We start from the raw sequence: 18,906 nt of genomic DNA on the forward strand, positions 1-18,906 counted from the left end.
AGTAGGGTGTCGCACCACCCTGGCGGAGATGCGTGCCCTTATGCGGTTTGGAATAGTGATAGCGAGTAAATTTTTCGCTGTTAAGAATTCTCACTATAACAGACTTCTACTGTATTAATAAGACAAGAAAGTAAAGTACGAGCTTGTGAAATGAAGAAAACAAGGAAAGATAGAATTAGAAGATCGTTCCAGGATGAAGACAGATTGGACATCCTAGAAAAAGGTAGTTAAACCAGATTGGAGAAGACTTAGAGAAGAGATAAGATATGGGATGCCCTAGAGAAAGAAGCAGCATACCAAGACCACAACAGAGGCACATCATTCTAAAACATCTAGCTCATTGGAATTCATAATGATGATGATGATGATGATGATGATGATGATGTGTAGATTCATCAAGCAGTTTAGTAAATTATAACTTATTTTTTAAACTGAAAATCATATTGTCATACGGCAGTTTGCAGTGGCTGAAAGAGATGTAAATACCGTATTTACTCGTGTATTAAATCCTCTCCCCCCACATGGCTTTTTTCAACAATGAAAATGAAAAACTAAACTCACATACAAGACCCCCGATGTGATTCGTCAGAGAAGAACAATTATTCCGTTTCGAAGCGAGTACAAGCCTTACTGCAGCTCTAACATCACACACATTTGTGAGTAGTTTCGTCCATACGACCCACGCAATGAAAACGCATCAGTCATGCGGTACGTCTGTGTTTCGTAGTTACGAAATGTCACCTCCATAGTATAGGCCTACTGCTGCTCTGATGGCGTTGTACAAAATAGGTGAATAGTTTTGTGTCCGACCTACACAATTAAAGCATGCAACAGTCGTGCTATATGTCTTCTTTTTTTCGTTAATAATATCTGCCAGCATAATGGTTAGCACAGTTAGCTGCTGTTCTTGGAGGCTTCAGTTCGATTCCCGGTACCGTATTGCCAGAAGATTTAAGAATGGCAGAAAAGTTGATATGCGGTAAAAGTGGTACATGCAGCTTCCCTTCATGGGGGGTACACCACCTCGGGATGAGGAAACAAGTTTACTTTAGTTAAGAAATATTCACAGTTGTTGCTATTAATATAGGAAGCGAGATAATTCAAAAGTGATCATTTAATATCTCTTAACTTGGGCCAATACAGCCTGCATAATCTTCGGAGAGAAGTAGGTTTAAAATGCAATAAAAACAATCCAATCATAATATTGTTTTAATCGCCAGCATACTTAAATAATAATTATAATGGTATTGATTTTACGTTCTCATTAACTACTTTTATGATTTTTGTAGACTCCAAACAGAGCATACTATGCATTAATTAAAAAATATGGATGCAACGAAGGTGCAAAATTAAACATTATGATAATAAAAGGCATTACCGCCACACCTGTAGATATCCATAAATGTGACAAGCTTTCCTGTTAGTTATTCTTTCCATGGTAGAACTTCGACACTATCCGGGCACTTAGTAGCATACCTAACGTAAACAATGTGGTCCTTCTTATCTCAGTCGCAGCTGTTTAGGTTAATCCTGATGTGATAAATGTAGAGAACAAGCATGAAATACACTTAAAAAATAAAGTTCTGGCTTTCAATAGCCACAGTTATCCTAAGAATGCTTCCAATCACTGTGTATTACATTCAGAAGTTTAACTCTTAACATACGCTAGTTATCAGCTGGAGAGTTGGCATGCTGTTTACAGCTCGGCTTTATTCAGAAGGGATGGCTTCTGCTACACATACACCAACTGGGAATAACATAGACTATCTCCAGAAACCATTTGTGGATAGATTCTCACTGTTTGGACTCCATAGTCAGGAACAAAACTATTTTTTAATTTGCAAAAAGATGGGATCTCGAATACTTGCAATTGCCATGAAGATAACGTCAGTTGGAATGATGACACGCTGGTAGCAGGGAAGTTGGCGGTACAAGACTATAATTCAAATTTCTTTTTTCCGTGTGGCTATTTCTAGCCGGGTGCAGCCCTTGTAAGGCAGACCCTCCGATAAGGGTGGGCGGCATCTGCCATGTGTAGGTAACTGCGTGTTATTGTGGTGGAGGATAGTGTTATGTGTGGTGTGTGAGTTGCAGGGATGTTGGGGACAGCACAAACACCCATCCCCCGAGCCACTGGAATTGACCAATGAAGGTTAAAATCCCCGACCCGGCCGGGAATCGAACCCGGGACCCTCTGAACCGAAGGCCAGTACGCTGACCAGCCAACGAGTCAGACTATAATTCAAATGATAGCAATGATCAGGGTTACTGTGTGGTAGGCCTACCTTTTAACTGACAAAATGACTGCCATTACGTTGTTTTGTATTAATATTGTATAATACGATACCCTTATCCCTTCTCTTTAGAGGTTGAGTATGAAGTGAGACGAATCTTCGCAGCAGGTTTTTTCCGTCCAGATGCCTTTCCTGACGTCAACCTCATCAGAAGAGTTAAAGAGAGGAAATGAGTGATGTAATATAAGAGTAATTAGCAAAGCAAAGTCACCTCCGTACAGGCCATAAAGGCCCTCGGAGGAGTGGAAGGTAAAGGCTTCCATCATTGTTAACCTCGGCACGTGATGGGGTAGTGTGGTTAGCTCTACGCCCGGCCGCCTTTGCCCCCAGGAATTAACCTGGTACTCATTTTTGGTGTAGGCTGAGTGTACCTCAGGGCCATATGCACCTCCAGAAGTGGAAATCTCATTTCTTAAATTTTACGACTTCCCGACGGGGATTCGAACCCACGTCCTTCCGGGCGACCCGAGCACGCCTTTGCCGCCTCGGCCAGGCAGCCCCTAAGAGTAATTAAAACTGTTACATATTTACTTTATATGTAGGCATACAAGTAATGTGTTCACCATTTATTCTTTTTAAATTTAGAAATACTGCCTTCCAACAAAAATAGCCAGTAAAATTCAGATTATATTCATAAGTTTATTAAAGAATAGTGTTGAATGTCAATATTTACAATTTATAGCCTAGAAGTCAAGTGTTCACTGCATAAAATTTGAGTTTATCACATATTGGAACCTCCCCTTATTTTGCCTGTAAATTTTGGAAAAAAAAAAAAAAAACCAGAAGGGGTCGAATACGCGAGTAAATATGGTAAATAATAGAAGCAATACTTTGTCCTCTCTGATGTTCTAAACAAGAATGACTTTGGAAATATGTATTACTGTTTTATTTCAGAGCAAAGGAGCTGTTAGTATATATTCTTCCCTGGTTGAGAGGAAACAGTCTATTAGAAGGACTTACACTGCCTGAGACTGAAGAGGGAGAGAGATCGTATGCTGATATGTTAAGGAGCAGAAACATGCTACAAGATCAGAACAAAGGGTTGAACAAGTCCTGCTCACAGGAAGCAAGGTGGGTTTTTTACATTTATTCTTTATTCCTGCAATGGCAAATAGTTAATATTGGTTTCTCCAGTTTAATTTAGCTCTTGATGTACTCTTATATCTTCCAGGAAATATAAACTGTACCATAGTATGAATGAAGAAGTATTCGGTTGACAAGGAACTGAAAAACCCTTTTTATAAAATTGACTAAAGAGGTCCAGTGAAGGCCATACAATGTAAATAACTAATAATACACTAGTTAGTAGTTCCTTCAGTTTAACAATGACTATGTGTTGCTTGTTACTCAGGCAAAATGTGTTAATATTCTCTGTAATGTAATAAACAATTCTTGTACACATTTAATATGTATTTGCTTCATTATGTAAATAAATTGATAGGGTCATTGTTTGGTAATTGCAAGAAAGAATTTTTAAGTTTTATGAAATCTTTAACAATGTGTATTCAAAGATAGGAGCATGGAAAGAAAGGAACATACAATTGGATAAAAATGACAGATCAGCGTGTAGAAGAAAACTTGTTTAAAAAAAGACTCGCATTTAATTGCAACTGCTTTTCCTTCATATATATATATAAGTGAAACTATGTTTGTTTGTCTCGAATGGACTCAAAAACTACTGGACCAATTTTGCTGTAAATTTCAGAATTTGTTCTTATTACTCCTGGGATGGTTTAGGAAGTGGTTTGAATGAAATCAGAAAGTATTTTTTAATGGGGATATTTTATATAATTAATTTAATTCCAAAAATTTGCACCATGATTGGATAGAACTTGGACAGATAGTCGCTAGGCGACAGACTTACTCTTTTGTAAGTGATATGCCAAAGTTAAATCACCAATTACTTATTGCAAGCCAAAAGTCTCAGCAGACATCCGCTTCGATGAAAGAGGGCACATTGTTGTGAAGCACGACAAACGAACATGATGTGCTCTCTGCAGATCTCAGACAAACAGAAGGTGTGCTAAATGCGGTGTGGCCCTGCATGACAAGTGTTTCTTTGAATTTCACGTTTGAAAATTAGGAAAATACCGGGAGTGTTCCTTGGCTAGTGTTATCTTTTCTGTGGTATTGCAATCGGACGATACATTAACAATTGTGAACACTATTTTGTAATAAATAGGGTACATTGATAATGGAAGTAGAAAAGTAATACCAATATAATGGTCCGTTATTGGACATTATAAATTTTCCAGCTAACTCATTCTTGGTTGCCTGCGTTTCGCCCTCGTGTGCTAAGTTAGGCTCGTCAGTTGGGACTTAGCACACCACCCAAGACGCAAGGCTAGTGCATACCGTGGAGGCCACTGCATAGGCTATTTGAAGCCACCAGCAGTGCCAATGCACTATGAGAGCTATGTCTCATTTCCAAACATAGATGCCTGCCTCCCCGAGGCACTAGCCTTGCGTCTTGGGTGGTGTGCTAAGTCCCAACTGACGAGCCTAACTTAGCACACGAGGGCGAACGCAGGCAACCAAGAATGAGTTAGCTGGAAAATTTATAATGTCCAATAACGGACCATTATATTGGTATTATAAATTTACTCATTCAGGACAAATATTCTAGGTTCCCTATGGGAATCAACATCTACATCAGTAGAAAAGTAGTCATATATGCACAATAAATTGATATTATAAAAATAATTTCTTTCTAATTGCATTTGTTCGATATGACTATGTTTGCAACCCTTTGTTCCCGATGATGCATTTTCGTAACATACTGATTCTAGGCTTGTTTGCACGGGACCACAGTGAAACATTCCCAGGAATTATTTTCTAATGCTAACGAACCACCATGAAACATTTTGGCTGTTTTTGAAGGAAAAAAGTTAGGGAACTAATGCGTTACAGAATTCAGTTTGCTCTCCATAAACACATGCTCACCGGACAAAAAATTAGCCATCCCTGGAGACTAATACTGTGGAACATCGCCTTCAGCTTTGATAACCACCTTGATTCGGTGGCAGATGGAGTTAACAAGTTTCTGCAAGTATGCCATAACCAGTTATAGCCATGTTCTGATCATGAGATCCCATAGAGCGATCAGATTGTGGGATGCTTATGTGTGCGTTTCACCCACCGTTCCAAATAGTCCCATACATTACCAGCCGCGTATGCATGCAGTACGGTGAGCATGACTGTTGTCATCTTGAAAAATGGGAATGTTCACAGCATACTCATCATGATGATGTTGAATGTTTTCAATATTTGGTCACTAAGAATGTTGAAATCATCGTGGTTCATGTTCACGGTTATGTGAATGAGTGGGCCCAAGTCACCCCCAAAATATCACAAAACTATCTCTGGTCTGAATTACACCCTCCACACACCGCAGGTTAAATGCCTCATTGGTCGATAAGTACACTTGATGTCTTGGGTCATTTGAATACGGGCCAAATTGTGGCTTGCTGGACTCACACCACAGGTCTCCAGTCAGTTACTGTCCATGTCTGGTGTTCTTTGGCCCACCAAAGACTTTCACCTTTGTGTCACTGTGAAAAAGGGACCCCAAGTGCTCATTGCAGGCAGTTCTCTTTGTGTTTTTTCCCGTTCTCGTAGCAAGTAATCCTGGTGCGAATCCCATACACCGGAACTGTACTCTCATTGTGGTCTTACCAGAGAATTATATGCCCTTACCTTTACATCCTTATTACAAACCCCTAAATACCCTCACATCCATGTAGAAAGATTATCCTTTCTTTACAGCCTTGTTTATGTGATTACACCAATAAAGATCACACTGGAAGCGACTACACGCGATTACGAGATGAGGAGACTACGGGCAACTTTGATTCAAGCGACTACACGTGACTGGGGTCGTCCACTGCAGGCGACTTCGCGCAGCTGTTAGTTGGCATCTGTACTCTGTACAGGTCTGTGTGTGTATCCGTAGTAGACGTTGTCAAGTTATTAAACTTATCAAATAGTCTGTGATATGGTCTGTGATATGGATGATGATGATTTTGTTTACATTTTTGGAGACGCCGAGGTACAGGAATTTGTCCTGCACGAGTTCTTGTACGTGCCAGTAAATCTACCAGCGCGAGGCTGACGTATTTGAACACCTTGAAATCGGTGGCAGCTCGTGCATGAAGGGCTTTTGGGCGCCGCTCCGCCGCCTTTTCAAAAACATTTATCGTTATTTCACTGTGTAAATTATTACACTTTAAAATTTACCTAGGCTTTTTTTCCCTACGCCTTATAATAATTCTTGTTAGAGAGTCATTCCAAAACATTTTACAAAACAATGAATTCCATTATACTGACTATTTAATGAATTCAGTTCTATAAAGAAGCTAAAATAAAGATTAAAAACATAACCATAACATGACGGCACTATTTGTAGGGTGGTCAAATTGTTAAATACGTGGTCATGCTTTGAAATTTGAGCAAGGAGATGGAAATTCAGGAGTGCACTGTTTATTTGTTTTCAAGAATGCTGTTATTATCAATTGTGATTGTGATCAGTGAAACAGTGCAGTGCTATAATAGTCGGAATTGCATTAGCTGTTAGCTTGTTAATTAATGTGTGTTCATAAATGCTATTACAGTTTAGCTAATTAATTAATGTAGTGAAAGCAGATTTATATTCAGCCAGTGTCATCGGATTATTGTTAGTATTATTCATCTAAAAGTATCGTGGTGTTGGTCAGTGAAAACTGGACCGATGGGGAGGGGATAGAGATGGGGGCACAGCCCTGCCAGAGTAAAATGTCATGAACTGCCACTGCTTGAAATACCACAGGAATGAGCCAGGATCGAACCTGTCAAGTTGGACTCAGAAGGCCAGCGCTGTACAGTCTGAGCTACTCAGTGCAGCATATTATATAAATTAATGAATATTAATTAATTAAATACTTTAATTAGAGTACTTACCATTATCACTTCCTCTGCAACCTTCGACCATAGTTTGCGCTGTATATCTCGAGAATGATAGCGTTTATCTTTCATATTCCATAGTGGTGTTCTTTCACAAACTGCATTTATCAACTTTTCACTATCTACATCCATGACAAATGTAGTAATGATAAAAATAATGTTGCATATGATGACGACAGACAACCGGATGCTTGCACGAACCGTGGAGTACAGGCGACTACATGCGGCAAATCCCATTCAAATGGGATCCATTGCTTTTTGCCTGTTATCGCCTATAATCGCGTGAGTCGGTAGCTCGAAATCGCTTGCATTGGACATGGTTCCGTCACAATCTTTGCTTTGGGATCAGTCGCGCTAATACGCACATAGTCACCTGATCTCGTAATCGCGCGTAATGGCTTCCAGTGGACGAGCAGCCTAAGAGTGTAGTGAAGTGACTGAGTTTGTTTTAACAAACAGTTATAACCTGGGATAAATAAGATTCCACATTGATGATGCTATTGTGCTATGTATATACCACTATCTGTGTTTTTTTTTTTTTTTTTTTTTTTTTTCCAAGGACTGGGCAAGGAGCCTATTGAATAAAGTTGTTTTCAGTATCAATTAGACTGAGAAAGTGTTCATACATAACCTGCACCTCATAAAATTTCTGTTTGTACTCTTCAATAACTGCATAGGGTAATGGCACTATATATCGAACACCCTTTAAATATCGAACAGTTCGCACATCCTGTTTCAAAATAAGGATATAGAAAAGTTTACATAACATGTGAGATTTCTAAATTCACCCTTCCAAACTTAGCTTTATATCAATCGATAGGTCGAAGTCGTTACCGTGCTGACAAGCGCGGGAAAGTTTTAGAACTTTGGACTTGGTGGGATTTTGATGAGATTGTTGTATTGTTACTAAGGTGCAGTGTCCCTGTGATTATCTGTTTTTGTTGGTAAAATAGTGTCTTCAGAAGGTATCCTTTAAATAATAGGTTGTGTTAGCATACATACATGTTTATTATTTTCTTGTATTGTGAGTTTTCACCTATCTTCATATTTATTTCTAAAATAAAATACTGTTCGATATTTGACTCCCATTTTCAAATATCGAAAGGACGTTCGATAAATGAGGTTCATTTAATACAAAAACAACCCTTAATATCGAACACCACTGAAAATGAATGGGCTGTTTATGATTTTAATTTGTAGTACTGTTTTATTTGGTGCCGAAGTCCGGATATCTGTGGTCATGACTGCTGAGGCGTCTATCTGTAATTTGAGAGGGCCTGAATTTTGAACTTCATCGGGTACAGTTAGATTTTCTTTACGAAGTCTTGTGTCTGTCTGATGCCATACGTTGTTCTGCCGTACGTTGTTCTAATCACTTTATTTAACAAGCCTGTCACTATCCAAGGTTTCTCGTCGTCGTCGGCAAATAAAGTGGCGTCGACAAGAGGGGGTGTGTGGGGGCAGTTATCCTGCACTCTTTGAAAAAAACAATTTTATTACACTTTAGCTATTTAAAACTGGAAAGCAGAAAATAATTATTTATTTCCTTAACTAGTGCTCAGAGCTTGACTATGGTCAAAATTAAGACGCCCAATGGGGGAACTGTCCCAAAAGCCAAAGTTAAACCTGTTGAAAAAATGAAAAGGTGTCAGTATTCATTATCTGCCTTAACTGAAGCTGTTCAACAGGTTAAGTCCGGTATGATGTCGCAAAGGCAGGCATCTAAAACATACCAGGTCCCTTTAACAACATTAAACGACAAACTCTCTGGACGTCAGAAGATTCAGACTGCCCTTGGGCGGAAGCCGTTCTTGAGTCCACGAGAAGAAGAGGGCATTAGTGAATGGGTAATCAACATGGCTAAGAGAGGATTTCCATTGAAGAAAAAGAATTTACTTGACACTGTTCAGCAAATTGTGCAGTCATCAGGAAGGAGCACACCGTTTAAGTATGGAAGACCTGGTAAGACCTGGTAAAACCTGGTTCAAATGTTTTATGGGACGGCATCCTTCCCTGTCTCAGAAGAAGGCTGAAACCATTAGCAAGGGCAGGCCTGCTGTCTCTGAAGAGAGAATACGTGGTTGGTTTGCTGGACTGTCGTGCTATCTGGAATCTGAGGATGTAAGTTCAATTATGGAAGACCCAAGCAGGATCTTCAATGCAGAAGAGACAAATGTTCTGTTCCATAAGGTTTCAGGAAAGTACCTTGGAGTCAGAGGGGAACAGCTTCAAATTACGGCAACCTCTAAAGGGAAAGAAGGCATAACAGTGCTCGGAAATTTCTGTGCCGACGGGCGTTGTGCCCCAACAGTGATCGTCTACAGCAACATACGACTTCAGCAACTTATCAAAGATAGTGTACCTGAACCTTGGATCTACGAGAAAACTGAAAGTGGCTGGATGAAGGCCCCAACGTTTCTGAACTACCTTCAACACTTTAGGTCATGGCTGGAGGTAGAGAAAATTACACTTCCTGTTATTTTATTTCTTGATGGACACAGGAGTCACTTATCCCTTCAAGTCAGTGAATATTGTCATGACAATGGAATAATATTGTACTGCCTTTTCCCTAACGCCACCCATCTTCTGCAACCAGCAGATGTGGGGTATTTGCACCTCTGAAGAGAGCATGGGAAAATGCTCTTCAAGACGAGAAAATACAAACTCTCGGTGCATCAGTAACCAAGGTAAATTTTGCACCCATGTTAAAGAAAGTTTGGGATGATGCTGTTAGGCCAGATATTGTGAAAAGCGCCTTTCGTAAGTGTGGTCTCTATCCACTAGATCCCAACGCTGTGGACTACACAAAATGTGTTGCAGATATTTTGAAATCTCCGGTGGGAAGGCAACAGCAAGAGAGTGACGAAGGCAGCCCATCATCCCTTTCCACTTCCAATCAGAAGTTAAAGTTTGTGCTTGATGACCTGGAGGAATTCTTGCCTTCTCGTATTCTAGATAACTTCAATGACAAACTAAGACGTGATGGAGAAAAACAGAATGATGGTGAACCAGATTTGTATGCTTATTGGAAAAGTGTTACAACTCGGTACAATGCAACATGTGAAACAATATCTACTAATCAGAATGAAACGATGACAGACAGTTCATCACAAGATGATGGTGATCAGGGAAGAGATGATTTCACGTGGAATGATGAACGTTTAGAGGTGTATGTACCTTCTCCCAAGAAAGATCTTCCTGGTGCCGTCATTTTGAAGAGTGGAGTAAAAGTTCAGAAGCCGAAAATATTGAATGAGCATGAAATTGCTTCGGAACTCGCTTGCTCACCCACCTCAAGTAGCAGCGAAGATTCCTTCAGAGATTTTGTCAAAGTTCCTCAAGTACCAGAAAAACCTCATCAGTTTAGATTAAAGAAAACATGCGCGATATCTTCAAAGGAGTACCGGGAAGAATTGATGAGAAAGAAAAGAAAGAAGGAAGTCTAAAGACATGTTCTGTTCTCTGTGGAAGGGTAGAGATAAGAAACTGCTTTTTTGTGTTGGGATATTTTAATGTGTATTAATATTGCTTCCTCTACTTTTGTGATTTATATGTAAGAAGTATTTTATTTTGCTCATGTTATTACAATCATACAATGTCTAAAATAAATATTTCTGTTCGGTATTTAAAACCTTACCGTTCGATATATAAAAATCGTGTTCGATAAATAAGACCTCACTGATTGATATATAACGCAGACCGTTCGATATATGAAGGAATACAACTGTTGCATTTAAAGGCGCCTGGAGCCCACAAATTGTACATTTTAAAAGTCTGAACAAGCCAGTTGCAACCAGGGGATGTTCCGTTAAGGTTTTATAACTATTTCAGAGGTCCTTTCTTCACTGGAAAAAAATACTGATCAATAATTCGTAGAGATAACCTTAAGTGTTCGATATATAGTTCCGCAACCCTATTCTATCTCAAATTCATCTTTAGCTTCCTTACCGGTGGTATCTTGCTCTTTCCTGGAATTGATTTACTATTAAGGTTGTAATACTTACACTCCAGTGCATACAGTTCTTTAACAAACCGTTTGGGAGTACTGTACGTAACATTCACCCTTCTTTCAATAATTTCATTAAGGCACTGTATTCTCTGAAGAAGACATCCTAGGTGCTTTCCATTTCCTCAATACTCCATGTTTACAATTACCATTATCAAAATAATGTGTCAGAGCTTACACCGATTGCACAGGTTATCCAGTTTAGTATTATTATTAGTTAACAAATTAAGTTCACATATTAAGTGTAATTCATCTGTCAGCAAATCATAATGAACTCTTTCCAGTAACGGAATCTAAATTTCTCACTAAGCCAACAGTATGGAGCCACCTTGTGTTTCTCAAAAATATAATTTAAAAAGATAATGTTACCAAAAGATGGCTGTTATAACTTTTTTCTTATTTCTAGAAGTATATAATACCAGGTTTTTATATATATATATATATATATTGGTGGTTTCAGGTCATCATTACAAGAATCCAAAAGAATGCTGCGAGAATATTTATGCAAACTGGAACTTGCTGGATTGGTTTCTCAGGAGGATGGCTATCAGAGGATAATCACTGCCATTGCTCATGACATTTGCAACAAAGGAAAATATCGTCAGATTTTAATGAAGGCAAGTCATAATCATTGAACCTGTTTTATGATGGTATGTTTTCTAGAGAGAGAGCATAAGTGATTGAATGAGAGAGGGGGCGGGGGTTTACTATATGGATATTTCAGTCATCATATCAAAAGAGAATCATTTCTGTAATATCTATGTTCTAGTTAATGCATTATGTGAAACAGTTCCATTGAGATTTAGGACTGCAGTTTCAGCTACAGTACTAAATACATCTTGGTGTCAATTTGCATTGTTTCCTCATTTTCTTCTTCTCCTCATTATTTTCATCAAATGGCCTCGGCCACTCTGTGGAGGTTCTTTGATTTTATGCCATCTAGGCTACCTGCATGTCAATGTCAACATTTTGTTTTGCTCTACCAGAAAGGAAAGCAAACTGTAGCTGAGTTTCTTGTCAGGTTAACTCCCAATGTGTCACCGGATATCTTTTACATGCCAACACCATTCAGCATGGAACATTGAATGGACATTTTTTTCCATCCTTCAAAGATCAGACTACCTCTGCCGGGTGTCAACCTACGAACTCTTTTTTTTTTTTCTTTTAGGGGCTTTACGTCGCACCGACACAGATAGGTCTTATGGCGACGATGGGATAGGAAAGGCCTAGGAGTTGGAAGGAAGCGGCCGTGGCCTTAATTAAGGTACAGCCCCAGCATTTGCCTGGTGTGAAAATGGGAAACCACGGAAAACCATCTTCAGGGCTGCCGATAGTGGGATTCGAACCTCCTATCTCCCGGATGCGAGCTCACAGCCGCACGCCTCTACGCGCACGGCCAACCCGCCCGGTCAACCTACGAACTGAGGATCCAGAGGACAACACTCTACCTCTGATCTATAGAGGAACCTTTCCTCAATATATGAGGGGTTGCCGGCAAGAACCCCACTAGTCAAAAAAATTCGAAAAACTAGTTATAGGCGCCATCTTTTAGTGTTCAGCATTACGCACTTTATCACAACCGATTCTGTCAAAAACGCCTCGAGTTGTACTGTATTAGCCTCCAAACATACGGCGATTCGGCAAACCCCCACAAGTCTGGACTGTTGCTAGCAAGAACACCACTAGTCAGTGGTGCTTCAGGCAGGTGCTGCAAGAGCGCTCTGCTCAACTCCCAATAGACAACTGATAAGCTACACTTTTGTTTACAACTGCCCACATTCCTCTAGGTTGTACTCCTGTTCTCCAAGGTTTTACGTTAATATGAACACAAATGGTCCAATGAGGTTATCTCAATGCTGCTACATTTCATAAATAGCATCCCACACTCTGAGTTAACGGCTGAGCTGGTTTTAATAAGTGACAGTTGTCCTGGGCAAAACAAAAATAAAACAATGGTTTACTTCCTCTTCTGTGTAGTGCATATTCTCAAAATTTTTAAAAGGGTTGCATACTTTTTTCCCGTTTGTAGTCATAGCTACCTACCAAATGACCAGGAATTTTCACTTATTTCTGCTCAACATAGGAAGACTACCATCGCCGAATTTCCTGAAGACTGGGACGAAAGGATTCTGAAGGCCCGAACGCGTCCATTTCCATTTGGTTCGGAGATATTCACCCACGATGATTTCAAAGCTTTTAAAAAAGCAACTGACAGTTTGTTTTGTAAAAAAAACCAAAGCCAGCATTCAGGCTTCAATTGTTTGATCTATGCGGTGTGACTTCAAACATAAAGCTGTATATTTGCGACAAACGTACTGTGGTCCTTGGAGCCATCACATCATCACAGATCCGAAGTTCAAAACTCCTGACACAGTCAAATTACCAGGAGCTTTCTCTTCCCCTCCTGCAGTGAAACCTGCGAAGGCTAAGGACATATTAAAACTTGCCGAATACCTCGCAATCCTGCAAGCAAAGAGTGCTACTCAAGCCTCTTTAGCACAGCTGCATCAATGGATGTACCTACAACCAGTTGTGACTATGAAACAGACAATGATGGCAGTAGTGATGGATGTGAAGATTAATGTTTTGAGTTGTCATTGTATGCTGTATATCATATTTTCCTCCTCTTTATTTAATAAATAATCATTTACATTTATATGGTATATAAATATAATATTATTAAACATTATCTTAGTGGTGTTGTATTCTGCAAAAACCTCACCAGTCCAATCCATTTTCCTTCTTCACATCCAGAGAATATAATTTGGTATCACTCGGTGAGTTCTGATAACATCCCTGATGCCTACAGAGTATTGGAGCCATCACATCATCACAGATCCAAAGTTCAAAACTCCTGACACAATCAAGAAAACAAAACAAAATTAGCTATTTCTGGGATGAAGATATGCAGTTTTTCTCGTTTTCCCACAATCGTGATTTTCTGATTAGTGGGGTTCTTGCCGGCAACCCCTCATATATTTTCACCATCAATTCTCCAGAGTGTGTCTTTTTGTCTCATATTTCCTTTGTGGTACCATATACTCTTTCTTCCTCACTGTGAATAAAATGTTCTCTTTAATTTCTTCCCATCTTCTTCCACAAGCTTTACTCTGTTAGTGAATTTGCACATTCATCAACTCTTCTTTTTCCTGGTTTTCTTTAAACTTTAACACTCTCGTTCTCCTTTCTTTCTGTGTAATTATGCAGTCCTCCTACTGTCTTATCTGCAATCGCTAGCTAATACAATAGAAGTTCACTATAGCGCGTACAGCATATAGTAAGAACTCCATTGTATGAACAGTTTTTTTTCTGTCCCTTGAAAATTCCTATATTAAACTTCGGTTATAACGAGAACCCTATCACTAATGTATCCATTAGTACGAGCCATTAAGCATGCATTATTTTTTCCATTATCGTTATATAACACTCCAGCAGTTACATTGATGCAATCAATCATCTTCGGTGTAGTTTTCTTGCTCTGCGCATAAGCATGCTTTCCACTCCAATTTCTTCCCGGATCTTATGGTGACAGTGTGATAGGATAGGGCAGGATGAGGACAAGGTGAAGACAAATGGCATAGCAATATAATCTGGAGTATATCCAGGATATTGAGCAACTTTGGGCACCAATCTCATTACAGTGAAGTTCTGATAAAAATGTTGAGAGACTCCTTGAAGGTGTGTCACTTTTATATAACAGTTCTAGATTTCATCTGGTCGCAGCACCTGCTCAAGCTTTTTGAAATAAAAAATGAAGAATGTTTTGCCAGCTAAGGTTTTGGTAAACGGTTCCAGAATGTCACCCACTGGTTCATTGGGGGTAGGATGTAATTCTCACCGGAAAAAACTGTGCAATGGTTTAAGAAGATTTTGTTGTTCTGGAAGTTGACTTAAAACTATAGAAGGTACACTATGAAGTTATTTTCCTGTATTTGAGCTGGCGGCACCTCAGGATGTTCTTCAGCTGTATGTTCAGCTTTCTTCTTACTTTTTTCATCCTCGACTTGTTTGCGATTTGGTGAATGTGCCTGTGGAGAATAACACCCACAGAATTTCCTGCCTGTCGTAAGAGGTGACTAAACGGGGCCCTAGGGGCTCTTAACTTGGGAGCGTGGGTTCGCGACCGCAGGGTCCTTAGCTGAGTCTTGGCATTGCTTTCCCTTGTGCTAGGCTCCTCGCTTTCATCTATCCTATCAGACCTACCTTGGTCAACTCTTGTTCTTTTCCGACCTCGACGGTATTAGAGTACTCGAGGCCTAGGGATTTTCTTATTTTTACGCCCTTCATGGCCCTTGGCTTTCTTTGGATGATACCCTCATGGATCCCTTCCATTTCTTCTCTCTGATTAGTGTGAGTAGTGTTATATAGAGGACTAGCTGATGTACCCGTGCTTCGCTACTGAATTCTACATTGTATACAGAATTCTAGGCTAGGTAGTGTACACATTGTGAGCAAGATTGTATTAAATTGCATAGCTCTTAATGTTGCCCTAGAAATGCGACGGGGAAGTCGCCAAACGTCTTTTCTCATATGAAGACTGTGTTAGCAAATTTTCATTGTAATGATAGGCCTGCTTGCCTACCATTTTCTGATACTGCTGGTACATAACACAGTGGTTCGTAGTATTCCAGCTATTCGATTCCTACTCTGACGTGCTGTTTTGAATGAGGAGTGCGCAAACATAGGCCTAAGGCAGAGGCTCGCTTCTTAGTAGTGGTGGTGGTAGTAGTAGTAGTAGTAGTAGTACCTGGTCTCAAATTACTATTTAGGCCTATTCCAAATTATAGCACAGCAGTTCACTAAAGAACTTAAAATTCAACCCTGAAAAGAGCTACTTCTTAAGAAAAGTTTCTTCCTCTTCACTTTTATTAAATTCTACTTTCATTTTATGCCAAATTTGCAGTAAATAGGGGGTGATTCCTCTGGCTTGGAAGAAAAATTTGCCTCCAAATCGCCATTGTAGTGAATTGAGATTTTCCGACTCATTGGGTATTCCTAGGAAACAGATTAGTAAAAGGGCATAGTTTTTGCCCTGGAACTCTCCACTATTTGACCCCCAGCCCATCCTCCCGTCCACACACACATGCGCGCGCGCACACACACTCCCTCTGTCGAAAAAAGAGTGTTCACAGATCACAGCTGTCTGTGGCTTGGTCATTCCAACTTTGGACTGTTAGATCGGCAACGTAGTACTGTTCGTTATAAGTAGGGGGCGGATTTATATGACCTAAAAATGTATGAAATATGTATGCACTTATGACCTAAAAAACAAAAATATGACCTATAAAATTCAAAATATGACTTAATGAATAGCATCTACGTTACATAGAAGCACTTTTATTACGATTGCTACAGGCTGCAATTAATTTACAGTTTAGAAAATGTTTAATTCTTCGAAATCTCTAACCCAAAATCAACTAAAATGATGAATATTTCATGAACTCGTTAAGATTACACTGCATACTCCTAGGCAAGGACGGACACTGTGGAAGACATAAACACTACAGTCAATTTTACTGTTCAATATTCAATCAGTTTTAATTTATACACAACACATATGTTATTTGAATGAAACTTTCATACCTGATCTATTCTCCATTGTCAGAATTGTTGCAATTTATGACCATATGCATCTTAAGATTGTTGAATGAGAATCCTCTTCTGTTGTCGCTGAGTGCGGTCTTGTAGCAAGAAAAACTTCTTTCGACATCACATGATGTAACGGGAGCGTACTTGAATAGAGTTAAATCACTTGGAGAAAATTTCTGGAAATCTGCAGATGAAGGGTTTCCACAAAGAATGTCACTTATTCCACGCAGGTACACAAGTCCACTATTTTTTTCCAGTACATTTTCTAATTTTCTACACACCCTAGATGCTATTGTTCCTTTCGCAAGCTTTAATTCCTGTTCAATGCACTTCACAACATCCAGTGCACCGCTTAGTTCTGCATCTGAAACTTCCAATTGCGTGATTGCTCCAGATAAAGAATTAAAATCGGACTTTATGTAAGCCAGGTCCGCTTTTAATGTAGTGCTTGAAAATAAATCTTCAGTGGTTTTTATGGAGGACGATTCTGCAGGATCAAAAGTCTTCACGATCTTCTCCACGACATCTAGGTTGTTGCAGTAATACACTGCGGCATCAAGCCAAGTCCCCCATTGCGTTATAACTGGCTTGGGAGGTAGGGGTAGTGAAGGTGCTTCTTCTTGAAATTTCTGAACGCGAAGTGGAGCTTTGACAAACACTTTCTTACAGTTCGATATTAATTTATCAACTTCAGGGTAGCTACTTCTAACTTCTTCAGCTGCCCTATGCAAGGCATGTGCAAGACATGTCACATGTATCATTTTCGGGTATAGCATTTTAAGTCCCTTGGCTGCCTTCACCATATACGGAGCAGCGTCAGTTACAAGTAGAAAAATGTGCTCTCTCTTTGCCCCGTTTGGCCACAACAGATTCATTGAATTGTTGAAGAGAACTGCAATGGTGGAATGGTTTGTCTTCTCTAGCACTTCACATGTCAGGAGGAACGTATCTCCAGGCCGGTCTTCCTTCAGCGTGCCAACGATCACATTTGCTACATATCTTCCATCTACATCTGTGGTCTCGTCTATTGAAACCCATATCTTACTGTCTCCCACGCCACGCCTTATTATATCCAATATCTCTTCATAACAAGGGGTCAGATAGTCCTTCCTGAGAGTAGATTCGTCGGGAACAGAATGCTTTGTATATTTTTCAAGAAACTGTCTGAAGCTTTGGCTGTTAAGTCTCTTTAAAGGGATATTAGATGGAACCATCATCTTGCAGAGATCTTGTGAAAATTGTGAACACTGTGAACTTGATGTCGGGGTTTCAAATAGCAGACGTTGCCTATTTTCGAGTGCAGAATATCTAGTTACACAATTCTTATGTTTTACAGTATTACAATGTTGTTGCACAGAGAAGCATTTTTCGGCAGTAACTTTTACCTCACAGAATTTACAGAATAATTTCACTCCATCCGTTCTGAATATGTTTTCACCGAACTCGCGAACAAAACTTCGCAACTTTCCACAAATTGAGACTTTCGTTTTAGGCATATTGAAAGGAACTGAATGACTGAAGCTCCCTAATGACCAAGGTCATTCAGTGTGTTGAAGGTGGAAGAGGGAAGGGGAAGGGGAGAGATAAGAACAACGACAAATAACTGCAGAATTACCTCTGCTTCCGTGTAAACATTAGCCCGGATTCCAGGAATTGACCCAGCTAGCAAACAATAGCTCCTACCTGTTAGAAACATTCCATACACTACTTTATAATGGTTCTTCAGTAGTATATTCCAGTCTATCCTGAAAAATAATTTCTAGAGCTTATTCTGATTTTTATAATACGAAATTAAAATGAAAATTACCAAAATATGCCGTTATAATGATATTTTGTTGAAAATATGCCATAAAACTTAAGAAAGCCAAAATATGCATTTATATGCCCAATAAAACCTGTTTAATTTTGATTATCATGCTTGGAAACGTGTTGAAAATACAAGACTATAAGATATAATGTTAAGGGAAAAAATATGACTGGTCATAGAAATCCGCCCCCTAGTTATAAGTGAGAAAATGTGTAGTTTTTCATTTGATCGAGTATTTCATATGAAAGCATTGCTTTTAATTGCGCCATTCC

The 18,906-nt window shown here is 39.4% G+C and overlaps 1 protein-coding gene across 1 annotated transcript in view; it reads left to right on the forward strand.

Annotated features, from left to right (window-relative positions):
• LOC136864220 (ras GTPase-activating-like protein IQGAP1) overlaps window positions 1-18,906 on the forward strand; it is a 565,781-nt gene that overhangs the window by 526,012 nt on the left and 20,863 nt on the right. The window contains exons 33-34 of the mRNA XM_068226153.1: window positions 3,189-3,365; window positions 11,699-11,855. Of these exons, the coding sequence (XP_068082254.1) occupies window positions 3,189-3,365; window positions 11,699-11,855 (334 nt within the window). The remainder of the gene's footprint in view (window positions 1-3,188; window positions 3,366-11,698; window positions 11,856-18,906) is intronic.

Source organism: Anabrus simplex, chromosome 1 (genome assembly GCF_040414725.1).
Source record: "Anabrus simplex isolate iqAnaSimp1 chromosome 1, ASM4041472v1, whole genome shotgun sequence".
Lineage (NCBI taxonomy): Eukaryota > Metazoa > Arthropoda > Insecta > Orthoptera > Tettigoniidae > Anabrus > Anabrus simplex.